The sequence below is a fragment of the Lithobates pipiens genome, unplaced genomic scaffold, assembly GCF_037356315.1.
Source record: "Lithobates pipiens isolate NorthernLeopardFrog02 unplaced genomic scaffold, aLitPip1_a1.2 Scaffold_22, whole genome shotgun sequence".
NCBI classification, from domain to species: domain Eukaryota; kingdom Metazoa; phylum Chordata; class Amphibia; order Anura; family Ranidae; genus Lithobates; species Lithobates pipiens.
Genome location: NW_027507784.1, coordinates 99,997,680 through 100,013,163, shown reverse-complemented (window position 1 = coordinate 100,013,163; position 15,484 = coordinate 99,997,680). Strand labels below are relative to the sequence as shown.

General features: G+C 41.0%; 1 protein-coding gene across 9 annotated transcripts in view; it reads right to left on the bottom strand.

Annotated features, from left to right (window-relative positions):
* Window positions 1-15,484, bottom strand: part of DYNC1I2 (dynein cytoplasmic 1 intermediate chain 2) — a 160,521-nt gene that overhangs the window by 72,997 nt on the left and 72,040 nt on the right. For 5 of the 9 annotated variants that reach the window (XM_077447990.1, XM_077447992.1, XM_077447993.1 and 2 more), the window contains exons 6-7: window positions 12,560-12,619; window positions 10,485-10,600 (exon numbers count right to left, since the gene is read on the bottom strand). In XM_077447990.1, coding sequence (XP_077304116.1) covers window positions 10,485-10,600; window positions 12,560-12,619 — 176 coding nt within the window. The remainder of the gene's footprint in view (window positions 1-10,484; window positions 10,601-12,559; window positions 12,620-15,484) is intronic. The other 4 variants (XM_077447994.1, XM_077447996.1, XM_077447997.1 and 1 more) reach the window with 1 other exon arrangement.

Genomic DNA, 15,484 nt, shown 5'->3' with positions numbered 1-15,484 from the left:
ACAGGCTTTAGAGCTGCACTGCCACCCTTTAGAGCAGGGAGAGCAGTGCAAAGGGGCTTGGAACATGTCATGTTTCATATTTATTAAAGGTTTTTATTGGGGTCTGTGTCCCTACTAGGTAAAATCGAGTTGCCCTGGTGACCATTGTCACCAAGACAGAAAATTATTGGAAAGCTGAACCTTAAGTGCTCATGCACACGGACGTTTTAAAAAACTGGCTGCAAAGCTAGCTCCGACGCCTGGAAAAATCGTCGTTAAAAACGCGTTTTGCATTGGCGTTTTTGCGCGTTTTTTAGCGTTAGCATTAAGTAGCGTTTTTAAAGAAACACATCTCTTGGCTATAGCACTCAGAAAACAAAGAAAATATGTTGCGCGTTTTCCCGCGATTCGCGTTTTTACAGCTCTAGCTCCACGCCACAGAACGCACTGGTCCTGGGTTTTTTCTTACAGCTTAAAAACGCCTATGCCATTTGCAGCTCAAAAACGCCTAGGTGGGCATGAAGCCATAGACTAACATGGACAGCCGTTTTAAGTTGCAAAAAAAGCGGCTGTAAAAACGTCCGTGTGCATGAGGGCTAATAGTTGTCACCAGAAGAGATGACAGTAAATTATCCAATCAAGGTCACACTGGATAAGACGATGTTTCATGTATCATTCATATATATCTTTTTTTTTTTTTAACCAGCGACACCATGCAAAGTAAAAACAATAATGTTCACCCACTTGATTGTTTTTACAGACAGCAGGAGGGGACATCCCCCCTTCCCACCTCCCTCCAGTGCTTGTACCAGCTCACCCACAGGCTAGGCGAGTAGGAGAATGAATCGGCCAGCGGCGGCCATCTCCCAAAGAGCTGACAGAGGACCAGATGGTCCCCGGCCATCTCTATGGCCTTTAGAGGCCGGGTGCAATGTTACAACGTCACTTCCGGCCTCGGCAGATGTAAACACTGCCATGTTTTTAGCTGGAAAGGCTGAGATCGTTTTTTGTTTTTATTTTTATCTCAGGCTTTCCAGCCTAGAGGAGAGATATGGGGTCTTACAGACCTCACATTTCTCTGTAAAGAGGGCCTGTCATGCACTATTCCTATCACAAGGAATGTTTACATTCTTTGTAATGGGAATAAAGGTGATATATAAAAAACAAAAACATTTTTTTTAAAGGGAAAATGTAAAAAAAAAAAAAGTTTAAAAACGCCCCATTCCTGCACATGGAAGTGAACACATACATACATCACGCCTGCATATGTAAACATTGTTCAAACCACACAAGTAAGGTGTCACTGTGAACGTTAGAGCGAGCGCAATAATTCTAGCCCAATACTTTCTCTGTAACTCTTAACAGGCAACCTGTAAACATTTTTAAAACGTCGCCCATGGAGATTTTTTAAGTACTGAAGTGTGGCGCCGTGCCATGAGTGTGCGCAATTTATAAGCGCGACATTTTAGGTATCTATTTACTCGCCGTAACATCTTTAACATTCTACAAAAAAATAATCAGTCTAACTTGAGTGTTTTTTTTTTTTAATACAGGAAACATTTGAAATATTGTTTCCCAAATACCGTGTGACATAGAAAGTCACAACGGCCGCCATTTTATTCCCTGGGGTCTCTGCTGATATATATTTTTTCTGGCAAAAAAAAATATGGTTTTTGCATGTAGCAGTGGAATGCCAGAATAGGCCTGGGCTTTAAGTTTTTAACAAATGACTAAGAGCTGCTTTCTCTCACTTTATAGAGATTTTCCCTCACTTACTATTTCTTCTCCAGTACAGGAAGTCAAGATATCCCCCTCAAATGGTCACAAACAGAAAAAAACTGATGGATTTTAAAGTGCCATTAAACCCTAAACTTTAAAATTGTATCTAAATGTGTAATATAATATCTATTTATGTGTGCTTCCCCCCCCCCAAAGTTTTTCTATGACTGGCTTCACCTTGTGATCGTGGCTGTTAACTATTCAGAGTTGCCACTCGTTCTCTGTGTGTTCCATTTTAATGGTAGGTCCACTTTAAGGAGAGAACACCAATTACATTTCCACAAATAGAGACCACCATTTAAATATATGAATTCAAAAAATAAATAAAAATAAAACCAAAATGTGGAAAAGGAAACAAAAAATTAAAAGTCAAAACAAAAAAAAACTGGAAGCAGTTAGTTATAGGAATACTTCAGCAAATATAGAATGCATATGTATGGCTGTATAGAATGTTTTAGGTATGAAAACAACCTTTCCAAATGATCTTTCAAAAATTCCTTAAAACAACAATGAATGATTATTTTAATGCAAGACCATCAGATCCTAGCTTTTAACATTATGTATTCACCCTCTAGGTATTTTTGCATCTACATTTTTCTTTTCTTCAGTTAAAGTGCAATGCATAATAGATGTAAAATAAAGATGAGGGGGAAGAGAAAAAAAAAAAAAAAAAAAAAAAAAAAAAAAAAAAAAAACTTTGAATGAACTTCCAAGCTGTTAAGACCCCAAGTGTCACGTCAATGTATCAATGAATATTCATTGCCGTTTCCTAAGTGGTTAACTCCATGCTTTTTTTGACAGCAGATCTAAGGTTACATGCGGAATAGTAAAAATGGCAGCAAAGTAGCGGTTGCCTTAAGGAATGACAAACCTCTTGTCAATAGATGCTAAAGCCTGGTTTAATGAACCGATGAATTTTTACTTTGAGATAACATCAAAATTGTGATGTATTTTGGCGAGATGGAAGGTAAAACAGCTCTGGAAATTAGGCTGCAGACGGCAATAACACTATAGAGCAAAATTCCAGTTGTCTGAATAATATTTTGCTGCAGAGCAGGTTAATCAAAGTTAAATCATCTGTGAAATGGGTGCCTTTTGTTAAGCTCAAGGTGTCTTCATATCAAGGTTTTTCTAGCAAGATTTCATTTAAGATTTTGGGCATGCCCGATGGAAGGGAGGGGGGTGGGCAGACTGTGCTATGCACAAACAAGGGCATTAAGATATGTATATTTAGAGCACGTCAGTATGTCAGAGAAAGATGCAGGCAGGCAATCCCACGGATAACCTATTCTTTATGCATGACGAACACTGGCTCTCTGCATGCTCCGAGTCGGAATTTAGATTAATTCTGTAAAACAAAAGCTTAATGGGAAAATTGAGTTCAATTAACAAGAGCCTTCTATTAAAATAAAGAATAAATGACAAGAAGTGGCGGGATACAAAGATAATGTCATACAGGGGAGCTAATGGGTGATCAGTATAACTGTTGTGGCAGGGTTACTTGCATTACCTCCATCGCTCAGTATAGAGGTTACATGGTAATCTATAATATTAACTATACATAGACTTACTTACAAAACTGTTTAATTATTAAGAAAGAACTACAGGAAGATAACTCCAAGATATTTGGGAGATAGAAGTGTAATATGTAAGGCCTCTGTGAAATCCTTTACAAGTTATAGTGTTTTAAACACCGCCTGCTGCCCGCCACATTACGGGTCCTTGTTCTCTATTCTTCAGCATCTGAACTGAAAAAAAAAAAAAAGAAAGAAAAAAAAAAAAACTCTGGAAGAACCTAGTTTTGACAGGTACCGGCGCTCCACTTCTGCTCAGATCCCCTGGCTGATCCTAGCACAAGTTCTCCTCTCCCTCCCCACAGTCTTCTGGGACATGGCATAGGTGGCAGAAAACTTCGGGGGCCATTTAAGTGCCGTTATATCTCTGCAAAATTAGTCTGTGCTTTATTTTGAAATAACGAAAGTAACTTCAGCCAGTTACACCTGCACAGGATCAAGTATCTAAAGTATAACATTTACATTTTATTTAAAAAAAATGTAGTACTGTAGACAGTTATAGTTGGAAGAGCCGCTGCAGAATTCCAGTGAACAGAGAAAAAGACATCAGGGTCGATAAAACTGGAGAGCGCAAAATCTGGTGCTGCAAAGAAACCAGCCTCCAAGTTTTTTCAGAACAAGTCTGATCATTGGAGAGCAGGCTGAGCTCCCAGCATAGCTAGAGAACTGACCACAGTGTGTTCTGCTTAGTTTTGTCAGTTTTTAGTAGGAAAGCAAAGGGACTAGCAGAAACAATAGAGTTTTCACATAAAAGGAAGCAATACAAAGAGCAGGGTACTTTCTCATACAAACAGAACAGCAGACACATATCAGTAATATGAAATGTTGGGGTAACAAATGCTTTAACTGAACCAGCTGAATTTGGAAGCGGATTGGCTACCATGCACAGCTGCACCAGATTTTGCACTCGCCAGTTTTAGTGAATGAACCCATAGCATTTGTTCCAGTAGTAGCTATGGCAGGTGTAACAGACTCAGTTGTAATTGTAATTTATGGACATTATAACCATCAGCTTTACTTTTGTCATAACAATGGTTATGATAATGTAACACGTTTAAATAAAGTTCCTCTTACAAACACCGTTCTCATTTAGCAGGGAACTGCTAGTGGAGGAAGTAAAGTTGACAATATGTGAACATCCTAGTCCTGGAGCTCAGGACTAAACTAAGATTTTAAAGTACTGCTAAGAGTCTGGCAATGAGGATCAGGATGGAAATTGAATACTCCATGAGCAATCATATTCTCGAGAACATCAAGCTGGCAGAGACCCTGATCAGATCATGGCACTGGAGATCTCAACATTAGACTTAAGCCAGGGTTTGCTATGTGGTCACAGTCCAGTGCTTTATTATAATATATTTAACAGCACCTCATTTAGTAATGGATAAGAATTCTTCAGAAAATTTAAGAATAATGAATTCTTACATTTTATTGACATGACTCAAAAGGTTGAAATGGCACACAAAAGTTGGTGATCAGGTCATGTTCACTACTTAAAAGACAGGTGCATAAACAGGTATTCTTATGTTGGCTGAGCATCTGATATCTTTTCTTAATGGGTTAGTTCACCTTTACCAAAAAACTGACTATGCAGGTAGGGGTGTCTGTAGAAAAAAAATGGGTTAGCTTCCACTGAAGCTGAATAATGCCCTTGCTCTAGGTGTAGACCAGAGGTAGGCAACCTTTGTAAGGTTGTCACTGTAGAAATATAAAAACATAGCCTATCTTAAAATTTAGCTATAGTGAGAAACTGAGCATTCACTTTCATTCACAATTTTTTTTTCATATCTGGGGAGTAATCGGTCACCCCCAAAAGTCTGATGCCGGAGTTCATCATGAAAGCAGAACATTTGGTACTGCAGGCTGATTTTTTCCAAATAGTTTCAGGCCTGGTTATCTGCTCTGATTTCTGGCCAGTGTAAGTAGTATGCAGGGAAGTGCACAGAGGTCAGTAGTAGGTAGGGCAGTGAACAGAGAGATATCAGGAGGAAAGGGTACAGGGGGGAGAGAGATCAGGAGGGAAAGGGGAATCAGGAGGGCACGGTACTTGGTGGGGGGGGGGGGGGGATCAGGAAGGCACGGTAGGGGGGGAATCAGATAGACACGGTTCTTGGGTGCGGGCGGGGGCAATTGGCTAGGCACGGTACTGGGGGGGGGGGGGATCAGGAAGGCACGGTACTGGGGGGGGGGGAGAATCGGGAAGGCACGGTAGTGGGGGGGATCGAATCAGGAAGGCATGGTAGTGGGGGGGGGGATCGAATCAGGAAGGCATGGTAGTGGAGGGGATCAGAAGAAAAGGTCCAGAGAAAAAAAAAAAGTGACACTATGGGCAGGGGTTCCCTGCAGGAGATGAAAATGTAAGTAGTTCTGGCAGCCACCAGAGTCCTTGGGAAGGGGCCGTTTGAAAGCCAGAAGTGACACTGGTGAGCCAGAAATTAAGTCACAGTACTGGCAGAAGAGGCAGGTGGGAGCTCAGCTGGATGGAACTCAAGCCATGCAGTGGCTGAGTGTGCGCCTTCTCACTCTGCAGCAGTGGGGGAGGGGGGGAACACAGGCTCGGCAACACAGGGACCTGTTTGCGATCTACCTGTCAACTGCCCGTGATCGACAGGCTGAAGACCCCCAGTGTAGGCCATTCATGTACATTGTGAAGCCTGACTAGAAAACTCCTATGATGTTGCTAAGTGAGGCCTAGTCGTTACTGATCGCCTCCACCATGCACTTTTTCCTTCCTGATGCAGTAGTTCTGAGCTCAGAGCCTGAGGACTCACTCCTGTGATGGAGAAGGTGACCAGTAATGACTAGGCCTTACTTAGCCAGTCCTAGCAACATCGTGAGAGTATTCCAGTCAGACTTCATGAAGTAAAAAAAAAGTAAAAGGCCTACACTTATAGCAAGGGCATTATTCAACTTCAAATCAAAGCTGCAAAGCTTGTTTTTATCTACAGACATATGCAGTTTATTGGTGAACTAACACTATAAAGAAAACTACAGGGGTTGGTTGGGAATACCAAGTAATTAACCCTATTGCCTTCCACCCTTTTGCTAAGGTGTGTCTACTGGGATCTGAAGACATCCATAGATATGATTATCTGCCGTTACATCCAGGTGCACATATACCGTATTTATCAGTGTATAACACGCACCCCAACTTTAGGAGGGAAGTTTAAAAGGAAAAAAAAAAAAAAAGACTTACATTTTAAATAAAGAACTTTGAAGCAAAATTAGGGTCACAGCTCATCAATGCACCCAGCTCAGTGCCCATGTGCAGCCCATAAATTGACCAACAATTCAGCCTGTGCAGTACCCATCTGCAGTCTCACCCTTCCCATCACTGCAGCTTCGCCAGTGTTGGATTATCCCTGCTGGTTCAGAGGAAAGAGGAGCGATCGAGCACTGCCACATTACACAGAGCCACGATTTCCTGTGTACCCGGCGCTCAGTCGCAGCCACGCCTCCTGGCCCTGCTCATATGACAGACAGAACAGTGGCCCAATGCGGAGCCAAGAGGCGTGGCTGTGAGTGATGGAGCATCGGGTACACAGGAGATCGTGGCTCTATGTGATTTAGCGGCACTCCTCTTCCCTCAGAGACAGTAGGGATCGGTGTATAACATGCACTCACGATTTTCCCCTGATTCTAAGGGGAAAAGGGTGCGTGTTATACACTGATAAATACAGTAATAATGTGGAAAATACAGCACAGTTTTCTAGAAGTTTCTTTACTTAGCTGTTTACTTTATTAAATAGGTTACTTATACCTAAATGCATGAATGCTTGACAGCTGTCAGACACCTTCCCATTATAGGAAAACAATGTTCTTGAGCAAGCCCTAATCAGTCACTGCCGGTTTCTGAAAGCCAAGCTGAAGTTGTGGTTATTTACTATGATCAGCTGATCACAAATGTCTTCCTTTCACTGCGCGCTGTTCTTTTATATCCTTTATATTTATATTGTGTTTGCTTCTCTTTGTACATTTTCAGGTTTTTACTTGTAACTGCGAGTCATTTAAGAATCCCGCTGAGAGATGAGCATTATATAAATAAACATTATTATTACTATGCTCAAACAGTGAATAAATAAAAAGGGATTTTGTGCCCAGCTCTACACTGCAGCACACAGCTGTGGTCTAACCCCTCTGCAGACTTCATTATGGAGTATGGGGTATACACGTTTCCACAGTGCCTACACTAATCTGAAACTCCCTTCCCGATCGCTCAGAAGATGATTTCAGGTGCCTGTCACACAGTTATCTACAGATGCATCTAAGAATAAAAGAAAAAAAAAAAAAATGTATGTTCATTTATTTCACTGAGAGCTCCGTTGTTCCAGCTGCATTTCCTAAGAGCTGTCTCTGAACCCCGGCGTAAGATCACTTTATCTCTTCTCAACTTAACAGCTTTTAAAAGCAAATGAATACATACATATATAATGCGTAAAATGTCACGTGCGACATCACATTTCATTTCACAGCCTGTTTTTCTTTATTCGGTGGAGAAGCATAGGTTTGCTTTGTCTAGTGTGACAAAAAGGCCAAGGCCTATTCATTTTTAATCCTCACCAATGAAAAGTTGGCTTTTTGAATGGTGTGAAAGTATATTTACAAGAAAACAAAATCAAATATTTATTATACAGTAGCTTACCAGTCCTTAAAATGTGGCGGCTGAACTTGTTTTCTTTTTTTCAAGCATTAAAATGCTTCACTTGGCAATCCTGTGAATAACACGCTTCCTGTCCCTGGGTGTATACGCTCACTCTCTCCACTGTATCTATGGAAGAAGTCACGTCTACACGGGCAGACTGGAATTCAAACATGTCTGCATATGTTCGTCTCTATTAAAATGTGGGTAGATGGGATTAGTAGTTGACAGGACATTACATTTTTTGCATGATCAACATGTATTTTCTGTACTTGCTGAAAAGGTTAGTGAAAATGAAAACGAATGCAACCACATCTATTGACTGACAAATTGCCATATGTATTACATTTTTGTTCTTTGGTTTAGTTATTCTTTAAACCCCCCCCCCCCCCTTCGAAATTGAACCTGAATGGTACTTTAACCCTTTTGCTGCCAGAGTAGTTTTCATGCTTTTGTACACGTTTCAAAAAAGAATAATTTTAGGCCTGAAGATTACACAAAACCCCCTAAAATTATATATTTTCTGAAAGCAGACTACTTAGAAAAGAAAATAGGGGTAGTTTTAATTTTTTATGTTACACGTTATTACGGCAAAGGTTTTAGTAAACACACATTAAAGTGAATTTTAGGGCAGACAAACGCAATAAACTACCCACATTTTTGGTAAAATATAAAAGACAAAGTAAATAGATACCCAACATGTCAAACCTTAAATTTGTGTGCGCCCATGACATGGCGACAAACTTAAGTACCCTATATTTCTAAAGGACGATGCTTTAAAAGCCCCCTATAGGTATCAGTTTAGTGTTACGAAGGAGGTCTGGGGCTAAAATTATTGCTCTCATTCCAGCGTACACAGCGATATTAAGGTATGTATCACAATCAATATTTTCACTCGTAGGCATCCCAGACACGAGTTTACGTTTGTATGTGCGTATATGTGGGGGGTGGGGTGCGGCATTTTATGTTTTTTGATGTAACTTTTTTTTTGCATTAGAATTAAAAATGCATTACAAATAAATAAAAAAATTACCTTTTTTTTTTACTTAACCCCCTCCCATCACAACGGGTGATGATTTTTAGGTGACAGGTTGTCTTTAATGAGACAAGACATGTCTCCTTTGGCCTCCACTGCTACTCTAGCCAGGGACACGGAGAGGCTGACCCTGAAGTGACATTGTGGTCACAACAAGAAGGGGAGTAGAACGGATATGTGTCCGCTCTTCTCCTTTCCCCTCCAGCTGCCGTCGCCCACCATATCACTCCCAGGCACACAGATGGGCAAGCAGAACCCGGAAAACAGAGGGGTGGGGGCGCCGGTACCGGGTGCATGACCAATCAGGGGGCAGCGCTGCCTTCAGAATGCTTCCACCTGTCATTTTCACACACAATCCAGTGTGTAAAAAAATAAAATAAATCCCCACTGTCAGGTACGTATGATGTGCGGGCCTGGCAGCGAAAGGGTTAAAAGAATAAATTCACCTTTATGCCTGCACATTTTATTTTGCAGGTAACAGGTGCAGATGCATTCGCTATTTTTTTTTTTTTTTTAGGAGCCTGGAAAGGATTGCAGCAGCAGTCAGCAGATTGCTGATGCCATGCAGGACTCCTGCAGATATGTATGGGCAGGCAGCTTCACGACAAGAAGAATCAATGAACTACCACATCACTCAACAGAACCATAGTAGTTCATTGAGAACTACAAGCCGACAGCTGCAAAAGGATGTTGGTACTTGTAGTTCATTCATGCACAGAACTCTGTGAAAGAATGATGCAGCCGAGTGGGCGGAGCCCCACACAGCAGCACTCTTTTCAAAATGTGACAGCTAGTACAGGTAACCTCTCTCTGTACTGCTGTCACACAGAGTCAGCGGATCCCCAAGCAGCTGCAGGAGTGGGAACATGTTACATGTTTCACTGTAAAAATGGGTGGAACATGTTTCTGAAGGTAAACTTACCCTTTAAAGCTGCTCAGAGCGTGCTAAATGCCTTGCAAAGCTTGTTTCACATACTGATCCTATACAAGCTAGAGCCCTAATGAACAAGGCCTTACGGCAGCTCTGATTGGGCCCAACCCCCTTCTAAGTGTTGCCTTGGAGTATCGACCAAAAACAATTTCAACAAGTACAGAAAATACCTTGTGATCATGTTAGAAATGCAACGTTCTTGTCACTTTCTGTAATCTGAACTAAAAGCATGACCAATGTTATCGTCTTTCTACAAATTAATACTTCCCAATCCCTCAACCCCTATATAATTAGGGTGAAGAGCGTGTCCAGCCTCAAACAACTAAGGCTCCTTCCATAGAAATAGAGGAATGAGTAAGCGTAGCCACCCTATGACAGGAATTGTGTTACCTGCAGGATTTCACTGTGAAAAATCAAATCAACTCACTGTCATCTAACCCAAAGTGAAGCCAATAACTTGGTACAGCGAAAGAAAAAAAAAGAAAAATCAGCATGTGACATGTTGACACAAGTAATATATTCTAACAATAAAAAGTCGCAACTTGCCTTCGTTTTGCTGGGTTAAGATTGGAGTCTGGGTTTCTTTTGTGTAAGTGACCTTTTCTCGAGGAGGGAAATCCACTTGAGTGATTTTGGCCATGCCCAACTTCAAGGGGCCACGTCTGGAGAGAGTGAAAAAGCATGTTAGAACCCTCTAGCTTATTCTTAGTTACTAGATTCTAGGAGAGGATGAAGACATGGCTGAATCCAATACACTATAAGGGCCTCTTCACATTTGACTACATTTCTAACAGATAAAGGCTCCTATAGCGTTAGTATGGGTGTTAGACTCGCGTTAATGAGCTTTAGTATGGGCATTAGACTCACGTTTTACAAGTATTAATGACGAGTTAAAAATGCTCCCCAAACCCTCTATGGGCAGTATAACGTTAAGGTGTTTTAAAACCGCTCCACAAATGCCTATTCCATTAAAGGAAATAATCTAATCTCAACACCCTGCAACTGCCTGCCACAGTGTTTGCGAAGCGTTAACATTGACGTGAATGGGAGGCGTTGAAAGTCTTCTAACGCCTCTTGACTCAACACGAGGCTTCAATTTTGAAGCGATGCAACGCTAACGCTTTATGTTTTAATAGTGCAAACAGCACTTTGTGCTGTCCATTGTATTATTTGCATAGGCGTTTGAGGGGTATTTTTAATGCCTCTCAAATGCCTGCTTTTAATTCCAGTGTGATATTAGCCTAACAAGAATACATTATATACTATTAACAAACATTATATGAAGAAAAAGGAGCAACATAAAAATTTGAAAATATGTGCTGGTCTGGTTTTTAATACTAAGGCAGGCCATAGATGATGCGATTTTCTTTCCTGCAAACGGTCAGTGTTGATGTGGAAATCACGCAGAAATATTGTGCTCTCCCGACAAGAGTTGTTCGGGCGCAGTTGCGGGGAGCTGTCTCAGCCAGGAGAACACAGTGATTATTGCTAGCGGGTAGACACGTGGTGAAAACGATCGGTTCGGCAGGAACCGTCTGACCTTCGGCCTGTGTGTACAGCTCCATGACAGGCTTCTGTCAATCGCACATGCTGGAAAACCAGCAGCCGATTAGTGCTCACAATCAATGGCTCCTACGGCTGTCAATCAAAATCAGTTAGCCAATCAGGAGTGAGAGGGGGTGAGGCCAAACTGCAGCTCCGTGTCTGAATGGATACACGGAGCCACAGCTCAGCTTGAGTGCCCCCATAGCAAGCTTGCTATGGGGGCACTCAACAGGAGGGAGGGGCGAGGAGCACCAAAGAGGCATCCGAGAAGAGGAGGATCAGGGCTGCTCTGTGCAAATTTATATAAATATTAGATCTATAAAAAAATAGACTTTACAATTACTTTAAACCTGCATGTAACGTTTTGGAACAGTATGACATACTACTTTAAAAAAGGGACTTTATTTACAAATAGCAACCAGGAATCTGTCTGTTAAGCAAGTCAGAGTTAAAGGAAAGAAAATCACTTGATTTCTCCTTCAACACTGTCTTGATGGGGGAATCCCTTCCGCTGCACTATGGTATTCTGATAGTGGGGGGTTTCCCCGCCGTCAGAAAATAATGATTATTACTGGCGGCTATGATCACTGGTAGTGAAAAAACAAATATGCTGGTTGTACTGAAGTCAATTGGCATTTGGCAGATTACGGTGAACTAGATGAATTTTGGTCTGTCTATGGCTGCCCTTAGTATCAGTCAGTAGCGCTACCACTGCTAAATGACAGATTCCTGACCAGTTTCTGTTTGTAAACAAACAGGCCAGGGGATCCTGAGTGATGTCATTGAACAAACATGGTCAGACTCATTTTCATTTCATTATTTTTAAGCATTATAGACAGAAGCTGCTCTATATAATTTCATGATGCTTAACAAGTGATACTGAGTAGCCCAAAACAAATAAGAGAAATTATGTATATGTGCAATGGGGTTATGTGTGCAGATACAAAAATACAGATAAAAAAAATACTATCTTTTTTATTACAATAAGCTTATCTAAAGAAATGTCACTATTGGCTATGACAAGTACAAATCCAAAAGCAAAATGTAAAAGAACAGATAGAAAAAGATTGAAGTACCCCAGTTCATGGTCAGAGTGGAGCTGAAGAACTGATGGATCAGTGTCCCAATGCAGTGTCCTGATTGGTTGGCAGCATTAGCGGAAAAGGTCAAACGTTAGTTAAGCAAACAAACCAAACTTGTTAATTATTATACATAAGGCAGTTAGAATAGGTTAGATGAGAACAGCTTGCTGTGGTTAGCAGCACAATGAAATAACGTGTAGTAAAGACAAATACAAAAAAAAATAATTTATAAATACATTTCAAAGAACATTCAGAGCTGATTTCTATTAAAAAATAAACAATACATGCTTTAGAAACATGGCCAACAACACAATTTTACTTAGTAAACCATTTTCACTAAAGTGAATCAGACCTGTATGGTAAAGCAGGCTTAATCTATGATTCACCCATGCAGAGCAAAAAAAAATAAAGTTTGCTTTAATTGCCCTTTTTCTGCAACACACTCACCATTTTTTGCTCACCCAATGCTCCATTCAGGTTCTGGGAGCAAAGAAAATATCTGACACTCCAAATGACAATACTGGGCCTGCGACTGGCATGGTTATAGTCACCATAAGAGTTCTAATCTGACCGTGTAATCAACTTTACGTTTACAAAACAATATAATATGAGCAGCTACCCAATCGATTTGTATCCTACCGGGCAAGCCCGCAAACTGAAAAGTTGTTGGTGGATCTAAAATGAGAATGTACAATCAGACTGTCGTGGGTTCTCAACCTGTCGCCCCCAAGTTGCTGTGAAACTAAAAGTCCCATGAAGTATTGCAAGCCACAGTTACAAGCCTGACTCTCAAAAGCAAAGGCATTATGGGACTCGTAGTTCTGTAAAAGCCGGAGGGGCACAGGTTGAGCACCCACACATGGTGAACTTTAAGGCCTATTCACACCAGATGCACAATCCCAACACGGGACAAGACAAACTGCCCAACGTCCTACTTGTTTGGTTAACAACACTGCATTGGGATGGTGTGCACTGAATAGAGTAGCACACTGAACAGCATTGTAATGTGATGAAGTAAACATAAAACGTCAAAGTAAAAAAAAAAAAAAAAAAAAAAAAAAAAAAAAAAAAGTAAAATGAACTGTAGTCAGCTCATCGGCACTGCGTACTCCACAGCGCACACCAGTGGCTGTGTTGTGAATAGGCCCCAACATAAAAATAATCCATAGCTGTGTAAACTAGAGCTTGAGCTATACCTGGATTAGACGGGAAACTTCTCTATGTGAACAACAGGTTATTATGTGCTGCTGGGCAGGGGGCTTAAAGTGAACCCGTTTTGCCCTTTAAAGTTGTATTAAATGCAAAAGCAGAAATGTAATAAAATTGCAACTAACCAATCAGTAGCAGTGATGGCTGCATTATTTATTTATTTTTTTAAGTCTTTTTTCAAATGGTGATCTGGCCAGTAACATACCTCCTGTATTAGAGTGCGCCCACTCTGGATAATGGAGCACAGGGGTACCTTTGGAGAGCAACACTGTCAGTCTGTGGTGAGGAGAATGTTCTAGGTACTAGAAGATTTAGATACACTAACAAATTGAAACAGTTTTACTTTTGAGATAAAGGTTTTTACATAAATAAAAGCTGATCATTGTAAGCCCCCGTCAGTGGTAAATGGTTTGCCTTAACCCTGTAACTACTACATCTGCAGGACAGCTTGTTTAGAAAAACAAGGCTTACTGGGAGGATCACCAGGTAATAAAGTTTAAAAAAAAAAAAAAAAAAAAGGAATGCAGCCATTACACCCAACAATCAGTAAGCTGTAATATAATAAATGTTTGCTTTTAGGTTTAATACCACTTTAAGTTTTAGGTAGAGTAGGGAGTAGTTAGGACCCCTATATAGATAGACACTCCACTTTTAGGACAGCAACCAAAGGTGGGGTTTACCATTACATCGGGGTAACGTCTTTTCACTTCCTGTTGTGTGTTAGAAAGGGAAAGCAAGTTGAAATTCACTCATGGGAGGCATAGAAAAATCAGACAAGGCTCTAACTTTTATCTACTCTAAAATGTTTTGGTCTGGAGCTACACTTTATTAAAGATCCAATTTTACACCTTACTCCTGATATCAAAAAATCTATTTTTAAGATATAAAAAAATAATAATACATTTTCTGTGCTCCACATCCAGGTCACAAGCCAACTGCTTTTACACACACTACTGTAGGTTCTGTATCCATCCCTAATGGTCATGTCCATGGTTATAAATACTAGGACCTGCTATCAGTGGCGGCTGGTGCCAAGCTTTTCTTTGTAGGGAGGGGAAAACAACCCCCCCCCCCCACAGGTGCGCACTTACCCCTACAAGGTCACGGTGCTGCGGCTTTCTCAGCTTCTCCTCCCAGCCAACCTGATCCACCTCCTGTCCCAATTGGCTGGGAGGAAAAGCCAGAAGAAATATGTGCCTTTACAAGTGGGTTAGTTCAGGGCAAAATGCCCCCCGAGCTCAACCTTTTTCCAAGCCAATTAGAGCCTCAGGCTCTAGGCTCGTTTGACCGGCCACTCCTGATTGACCATCCACTCCTGCATTCTAGCCCATTCCAAGTCATTACTGCTCACATCCACCATCACAGGAGTGATTCAAACTCCCTCACTTGCTCTCTCATCTGATGCAGTAGCTCTGAGCTCAGCATTTGGGAGCTCACTTCCGTGATGGTGGAGGTGAGCAGTAATGACTAGACCTCTCTTAGCAACATCTTGGGAATATTCCAATTAGGTTTCAAGAGATATGTAAATGGCCTACACCTATATTTAGTCAAATCTGCATCTCTTACCAGAATAGGCAGATTTTGGTAAAGGTGAACAAACCTTTTAATAAATAGTTTCTAGGTTAGAACTGACCTCTAAAGAGAAGGGAGGCTTTGCGTACATTTTATTGATGATTACATTATATCAATGCTTACATTTTTTTCTGATCA